Source organism: Eptesicus fuscus, chromosome 1 (genome assembly GCF_027574615.1).
Source record: "Eptesicus fuscus isolate TK198812 chromosome 1, DD_ASM_mEF_20220401, whole genome shotgun sequence".
Classification (NCBI taxonomy): Eukaryota; Metazoa; Chordata; class Mammalia; order Chiroptera; family Vespertilionidae; genus Eptesicus; species Eptesicus fuscus.
Window position 1 is genome coordinate 13208675 of NC_072473.1, and position 8873 is coordinate 13217547.

General features: G+C 37.7%; 1 protein-coding gene across 1 annotated transcript in view; it reads left to right on the forward strand.

The window, feature by feature from the left end:
- The window catches only part of PHEX (phosphate regulating endopeptidase X-linked), a 225337-nt gene extending 219678 nt beyond the window's left edge, over positions 1-5659 (forward strand). Inside the window, exons 21-22 of the mRNA XM_008154575.3 lie at positions 1919-1995; positions 4306-5659. Of these exons, the coding sequence (XP_008152797.1) occupies positions 1919-1995; positions 4306-4408 (180 nt within the window). The 3' untranslated portion in view covers positions 4409-5659. The remainder of the gene's footprint in view (positions 1-1918; positions 1996-4305) is intronic.
- Positions 5660-8873: the final 3214 nt, after the last annotated feature.

Sequence of the window (8873 nt, forward strand, 5' to 3'; positions counted from 1 at the left end):
GGGGCAGACTCTCAACACAGGAGCTGCCCCCTGATGGTCAATGCACCCCCATGGGGAGTGCTGCTCAGCCAGAAGCTGAGCTCATGGCTGGCAAGCATAGCTCCCATGGCAGTGCTAAGGCCCCTCGGGGGATGTCCACCTGCTGAGTGGGCCTAAGTCGGCAGGCCGACATCTCCCAAGGGGTCCCAGACTGCAAGAGGGCGCAGGCCGGGCTGAGGGACCCCCCCCCCCCGCCATGCACGACATTTGTGCACTGGGCCTCTAGTATAAGAATATAAGAAATATGGAGTGCCAGAAACAACTTCACAGTAGCTAGCTTCTGAGGAAATTAAGGAATCATATTAGAGAAAACATCTTCAAAGTTAACTTTAGAACCACAGAGACTGATGGTTTATCTTTATGAAAAGTGATAGCATCATACCGCCTTTCCTGCTTTCTATATCCCTATAGTTCCTGTGACCTGCCAATTTCCCCCTTCAGATCTTCTTATCTTTCTACTTCTTTCCATTCCCATTTCTACTCATTTAGTGGATAGTCATTGGGAACCTTCCTGGGGCCCATGCATAAATAATCTTCTAACCAGTTTCTAATTCCCTTCTATATGCCCCTGACAGATACATCTTTCTAAAATATGATTTTGTCATTTCCTGCTCATAATGATGTTTAGGTATAGTTTAAACACTTTAGGGTATTGGTCAGAATTTCAGAAACCTGGCACCATCACCCCTGGTCTCCCATTGCTGCCCATTAGGCACCACAGTCCAGCCACGCTGAGTGTCTTGCTCTTTTTATTTTTTCTCAAATATGTCTTTGCTTCCCTTTTCTCCTCCACTTTAAATCGCCCCCCAATCATATTCATGTGTCCTAGTTCTTTTCATACTTCAAGACTATATCATGTTTCAAGACATGCTTCAAGTCAGGATTAAGTACAGGGACAAACTAAACAAGGGAAGTTTATTTCTTGTTCATGATCTGTGTCCAACATCGGTCATTAATGGGTCTCTGCTTATAGTTATTACTCAAGGACCTGGGTTTTAGAGTCTTTATCTTGACGTGTGCTTCCATGGTCACCACAGGAGTAGGAAAGAAATATGAGGAAATGTGCCCTGGTTCTTAGTGTAGCATCTTAAGTTATTCTGAAGGCTCTTAAAACTTCTGCCAGTTTTTAAATCTTCTCTAGGAAGTGACATACATCAATTCTCCTAGTTCAGTGGTCGGCAAACTCATTAGTCAACAGAGCCAAGTATCAACAGTACAACGATTGAAATTTCTTTGGAGAGCCAAATTTTTTTAACTTCAACTTCTTCTAACGCCACTTCTTCAAAATAGACTTGCCCAGGCCGTGGTATTTTGTGGAAGAACCACACTCAAGGGGCCAAAGAGCCGCATGTGGCTCGTGAGCCGCAGTTTGCCGACCACAGTCCTAGTTCATTGGTCAGAGCAAGTGATATAGCCATGCCTAACTTCAAAGGAGATGGAGAAATGTCCTCCTATCCAAGGGCTGGCCTAAGGTAGGGCAAGCAAAAAACTGACTTCTCATGACTATGCTCAGTAATGGTGGTTGATTCATTTTATTGACTCAAATATGGTTACATTTGGTAAGGGCTATTCCAAGCATGATATTAATTGAATGAATACATTGGTTGATTCCTGGGCATATATAGCGTTCTCTTGATTTATAGCATTTGTCTGGAAACCTTCCTAATTTACTCAAATTGTAGAATTATTTACAATGATAAAACCTACTCTAGGGATTAGAATAATAGATGTTACTACAGATTAAGGTTTTATCTGATTTACTGAAACTGTCATCCATTGAGTCTAAAATTACTCTTCAGTATAATCTGGAGCAGTTAAAGCAGTAGAAAATGTGTAATTGGAATGGAAATGTAATTACCAGTATGCTTTTCTCTTCTAGGTCAGGTGCAATTCCTATAGACCGGAAGCTGCCCGAGAACAAGTCCAAATTGGTGCTCACAGCCCTCCTGAGTTTAGGTAAAAGGGCGAATGGGTAACACTAGGTTTTTTTTGTTTTGTTTTTTAACACTAGTTTTTAATGTACATCTCCCCTCCTCCTCCCCTGTGCAGCCATCTCAGCGCTTTACCAAATAGGTGATTTGAACCAAAGTCTGTATTGTGAATTGTGATATCTCCATTTTATAGGCAAAAATACTGGCCAAATAGAAACTAAGCATGGGCCCAAAAAGTCTCTTCTTAGACAAGGATGTGATCTTACGTACTGTGCCTTAAAACACTGAGAGCTCTGGTTTATTTTGTGTTATAGAATATACTGTTTAATGCATCTGATTCTTTATGCAGCCGACCAACAAACATAAATGAGTGCCCATTTTCTGAATAGCTCTGAACACAATAGAGGATATATGGTCATATTAAGCTATTATAATTCATATCTAGAGTCAAAAGCTCTGTATTTTGGCTTTTAGTTTGAATGTTATTTTGAAACATTTGCTTACATATGAAGGGAAAAGGATTATGAGTAACAATCTTATTTAATTGTCAAAATGTATAAAATATTAAGTAAAAATAAAATTCAGGTTAATATTACTTAGCCTGTGCTGGATGTCTAGCATAGTTTGAGGGAAATTTTCTATAGTAGGGAACAAGAATTATAATTGGAAATATAGGAAACCTTAACTATATTTATTCATTCTTTGCTTAAAACATTATATCTGTATATTTTTGTATTTATTGTTTAAATGAGTCCATTAGCATATTGCAAGAAAATCATCTAAAATTTCTCCTATATTTTAAAATGTTATTCCTAAAACCTTGCCTTAAACATGCTTCAGAAATTGACTATAAATTACCCAATAGCATAAAATCTAATCACTGTGTTAGAAATTCTCCCCGACTAGCCTAAATTGTCAAGAATGCTGACAGTCTCTAATGGGCTAAAATGTGTGCCCTCTGACAAATGCGGTAGATTAATTACTCAATAGATAAGTTCTTGGAAACAAATTTCCTTTTACTAACTAGTTGCCTATAATGTTGGATTTTAGCTGATAATTTTGCAGAGCATACTCACTAATTATCAACTAAATTCTATCTTTAACACTTACGCAGGATGAATCACACCCTGAAATATCCATCCCTACCTACACATCTCAACTAAAACACAGGAGATTATGGGGATGATTTTGGATATTGGCCATTATATTCATTCAGATGCTCATAGGTAAAGAAGTCATTAGGGAAGAAATAGTCAGTGACTGAGAATGCTGAATCTTCAAGTCAGCCCTTTGAACATGCAGTTGAGTAAGAAATAAATGAAGAGGGAGTTTTCTGCTGGCTTATTGATGATATTTGCAATAACTGTATATTTTGAGTACGGCAGAAATCACACAATGGAAATACTACTTCCCCAAGGCAGTTACAACCAGAGTGCTAAGTAGGAATCTGCAGCCTTTACTGCATTTGGGGGAACTTGCAAGAACCCCAGATTTTGAAGTTAATGCCAGTAAAGCATTACTCACTAATAACTACTAGACACCATTCATTGGTTTGTTGTTACATGAACCAGATTCTAATACATATGAGCCTTCGAACATAATAGGAATTTAGAGAAAGTGTTTGTGTAGAATGAATGGGTTCTTTAAAGATAGTGATAGCAACAACATGGTTGAATCTTATGGACATAAGTATTGAATAAAAGAAGTCAGTGACAAAAGAGTGCCTACTGTGTGGTTCCATTCATATGAAGTTCAAAAACAGGTAAAACTAATCTATGGCTATAGAAGTCAGACTAGTCGCTATCCTTGGAGGTGCTACTGGTAAGGCACACTAGGGAACTGTCTAGGTGCTAGAAATATCTCATGTTTTGATCTGAGTGATAGTAACATGGGTATGTTATACACATAAAAACAACAACTATGGGCTTTACATTTAAGACATGTGCACTTTATATCAGTTATACCTTCCCCAAAAAGATAAAAAAATAGAGAAGCTAAGTATCGGTAAATTCTACAGTTTATAGGCATTTGTAAAGGTTTAGGATTATACAATGTTATACTCATTATATTGGAACTGTAAATCCTACAATTTATAGGAATTTGAAAATATTTGGAAGATGAATAGGATTGTTTGCCTGGTATTGAGGAGGTGCTGGTTCTAGTCTCAGCTCTGTTAAATTTTTTTGGAAGTTTACTTAAACATTTGGGGCTTCAGTTTATCTGCCCTATACAGAGATTAGATTACTGCAACATCCCTTCTAACAATATGCTGCTACACTTTTAATCAGAACTTGTTGATATATAAGAATTAAATGACATTAAATATCTTTTTTAGGGTCAATGGTGCAATTAGCAACTTTGAAGAATTCCAGAAAGCTTTTAACTGTCCATCCAATTCCACGATGAACAGAGGCACGGATTCCTGCCGACTCTGGTAGCTGGACTGCTGGTGTATGCCATCCCGAGAGAGCTGTACAGCGCCAGTAGAGGCTGCACTGAGCATGCACCGCCTACTGCATTAGGCCTATATTCCCCTGAGGACCTTTATTTTTAATGCATCTTCATTATTTGGGTATTGCTTGGATCTAAACAGTATCTTTTCAAAGTTGTAAGGCTTAAAATATGGAATATAAGAAGTGAACCAAGCATGTTTCTTTAGAGAACCAACCCAACAAAAATCTCTAGGATACTTAACTTTTGTTAAAACGCTATCTGCTGAACTGTTGCAATTGTCCATTTTAGTGTGTCAGCCACAGCTAAGTGGTACATAGCATTTTAATCTACAGCTTTTCAGGGGCCTAAGTAGAATGTATCCAGAAAAAAATTCTGTCTTTTAAACTTTTAACCCTAAGTGATGAGGACATGTTCATGGATATCTGGGAGGTTTTCCTGCTCTGTGAAATATATTACTAGGTTTTATGTATTGTCACTACCCAGCATTTATTAAATCTTAGGTAGTTACATTAGAAATATGTTATATCTTCATTTTATAATTTTTGATGACGTTCTTGACTTTAGCTTTGGAATCTATTGGGATGAAAATGGCCTCACAGTTTGTATCCGATGTAGCCGATTGCCTTGTTCAAGTCGGCATGAACAAGGCTGGGATAAAGGCTACTTGGTAAAGGACTTGAGTTTATCAAATAGGAAAAAAGGATACATCCTTAAGTCCTAGAAGAAGTCAAAACTCTTATTACTCATGTAACAGCAGGGACACTAGGAGATGAAATCTCCAAAATTTGATGTAGTCTGCTTAAACCTCAGTGATTATGTCTGTCTGCCAGACACTTCTCTTTAGTCCAATTGCTGTTTGTCTTGTTACCCTCCTATATGTACATTCTCCTGTTTCTAAAACTAGTAGGCACCGAATCAATGCTGTTTGAATTTCCCATTAGGGACAGATAGCTTTTATTCCATTTTAGTGCAAAGGGCCAAACACTACATTGAGGAGGGTACAAAGTACCCTTCTGTTTGGGTTCAGTTAATGTTAGCTCTCACTTAAAAAACCTTTTTGAAACATTTCTTGATTGAAGTCATTTTCAAATCTATTGATTAAATGTAAAATTCTTTGCATAGTTCAAATAAACATTTTTATGCTTCAAGTCTTCTAAAGAGTCTGTAAGGAAGAGCCGTACCGTTTTGATCTTCAGAGCTTTATCCTTTTAAGCGAACTCTCTCTTATCTGTGTGTGTGTGTGTGTGTGTGCAGGATAAAATCATAATGGTCTTCAAGTGTTTACTTGGCATTTCCGGTTTCTTAAAATAGCCATCCCTCCGTTTACATTATTCATTGTACATGTGATTCTGGATTAAGTGGGCCAATGGGAAAATCTCTAAAGCAAAATGACAAATTCAGACCGACTATAGGAGGCCATTTTGCATCCTTGTGATTTGTCATCCTTTTAAAAAATATATATGTGTGTGTGGCATGTCCTTTTGTAACCATGGGAACTTCTAAAGGGAGAAAAATGCAGGGGCACCATCATGAGGAAAATAATTATACTGTCTTAGTCAGAGGAGAGTGATTTTCCCCTTGACTTCCTCCTCTCCGAATGGATAAACTTCTGAAGGGCAGTTACCTTTTCCTCCTCTTAACTATGGCTTACTATGACATTAGTTTGTAATTTTAAAAACAAGCACTCGTAGGTTAGGGGTGATGGAAACATATGTCCCTTTTCTCTAGAGGAGTCATTCTGATGTGTTTTAGACATAACAAGATACTCCTTGTTTTATTCCTGTTCGTGGACATTTAAAATCAGCTGAGGGTTGTTATGCTTTTAGGAAAAGCATTTTCCTTCTACATTTGTCTTTTTAAACTCCAAATAAACACATTCCTGCAAATCAGAGCAAGTGTTTGATAAGAGCATAGAATTATGACTTTGAAAATGGGAATTGTTCAGTCACTTGTTGGTTTAGGAAAACTGATTGGTGATCACTTGGGAGCCTCACAGTTTCTAAATGATGAGCCTGCCTTGTTCTCGTTAACTCTACTTGCTATAACTCAGTTACACTGAAAGTTGTAGAAAGGATGGCCATTATTAAAATAAAATGAAACCAAAGCATTAGTACCAAAGAATCACTTCTAGCTAGAACAATATACTAGTAGGATTGTATTTCTAAATACATGCTTGCGTTTAAGTTTTCAGATTACACTCTGGTTGTCCCTTCTATTCAATACAGATTGTGAAAAGAAGCAGACAGTGGTTAAGGGGTAGAGGGTAAAATGCAATTGGAAGGGAAGGAAACAAGTAGGGAGAAGCTGGCCTAAGACTGTGATTCTGAAGAGAAGGCAGTATTTTGGCAATCCTCGCTAAGCACATCCACTGAAGGAAAGCCATAAAGTTTTATAAAAATAATTATGGTAAATTAAAAGGAAATTAGATATTGGATCTCAGACTAGGACTGCCATAACACACTTCTCTGATTCATATACCAGATGTTCTGCCAGTGAACTATTTCTGGGCATTGGAAGGAGTTAGTTTTTTTTTTTTTTATGAAAATCTGGATTAGTCAAGGATTTCATGTATATAAAATGGTATTGTTTGGGCTTACCACCATTGCCCAAAGTTTCTTGAGCTTTTCACCAACCACACATCATTGGCCTCTTATTTCCATTTTTTTCCTTTTATGAGATGGATTTGGACATGATTAATGCAAGCTCAGGATTCATAAATTATCCTGAAGTTTATTCAGTGCCTTTCCTCAGTGGAGCTTAAAGCATAGCACATAAATTTTTATCTGATTTATCCCTGGAGCATTGCTAAGAAGCAAGTAGGAGCTATGGCTTGCCGTACAGGTTATGCTCATGCCAGAGAAGTGGAAAGGTTTGAAATCACTTGTCAAGTATTCCAGAGTCAGAGAAGGCTGTTGACCTTGGCATTAGCCTTCATCCCTTAGATTACCCATCTCTAAATATGCTTATTTTATAGTATTTCTATAATCTCCGCATTTGATAGGCTTTGTCCTTGATATTTTTAGCATAATGTCTCAGTTGCATATTAAGTTATAGAAGGATATATGGTTATCCCATGCAATAACATTCTCATCGCCAGTGGCAGTGCCCCCCACTGGTTTAAAGAAAGATGTTCTTGGATTATGCATTTTATATCTAAATGGTCATTGTATTTGCTTCCCCTGCTTGTGAAACAATGTGAACAATCATTTTAAGGACAATAAAAAGTTGAAATATTTCTGTTTCCTCTTATTTTAAAAAATATTAAAATATATTACATCTATTAACATATTTAGTTCTGTTTTAGACAATAATATTTGCCCATAAAGTACACAAAGCACTGTACTAGACTAGGTTTCTTGGCTTAGGAAAGTGGGTTTTGAATGCAGTAACTTTATCCACAGACAATGAGAGACTTGCGAGGTCATCATTGCATTTTCTTCCAGGACCTAAGTCAACACATGTGGCTTATTGCTTATGCAATAATATTCCGATTGAGGCAAAAAGAGGCTTCTGAGCAAGTTATCAACCACCATAGGGAAAATCCCTTTTACTGGGCACCCTAGCCTCACCTTCTGTGTGCTTTCTTTTATAATTAGCTGTGACTCTCTGGGGTGGCTGCCTTCATGCTACTGGCGTCTCTTTGCCCCATGCAACTTGCAGTTGTAAGTGCTGGGCAACTTGCAGTCTGTCCCCTGGCGACCTCTGGACAATGACTCAGTGGTGCAGGACAACAAAAGCTTGACTGCCTTACCTGAGTCCAGACAAATCCAGAGGCATACCATGGCATTCATACTAACTTCTCTGGTGAATTTTTGTGTTGAGCTGTCAGAGCCAGTACAGAAAATGAAAATAAGATACGCCCTGTCATCTGACACTACTGTGTTTTAATAAATACACCGAAGTGAGCCAGGAAATGAGCAACACAAAAGCATTACCATAATTTTTGATCAGTGAAAGAAAACCTAATCTGTAATTTTAATTATTTCTAAATGGGTTTGATACATGTCTCATTTGAATGTGTATTTTGTTTTGTTAATTGTCTCAATTAACAAATAAAATAATCCCTGTTGATTTATTTATTTAATCTTTATTGTTAAAAGTCTTACATATGTCTCCTTTTTCCCCCATTGACCTCTCCCAGTACGCCCCCACCCCCCCAACCCTGTTGATTATTTTAAAGATCTTCTGGCATGAATATGTTCTAAGATCTGGGAAAGTATGCAATGGTTTGTAGTAGCTGTGCAACAACATTCATGTACAGGAGCTAGACCTCAGATGGGATGAAGACTTGGTGGGTAGTAAGTAACTGACTGGCCTGCTAATGCCCTTCTTAGAGAGTTTTTGAACTGACCTTTGAAATAAGAATTTTTGTGTGTAGGGTAGTGGCAGAAGGAAAGATGCATAAAAATGTCAGTTTATGAGTGATCTCTGAGGCATGGGCAGGAAGAA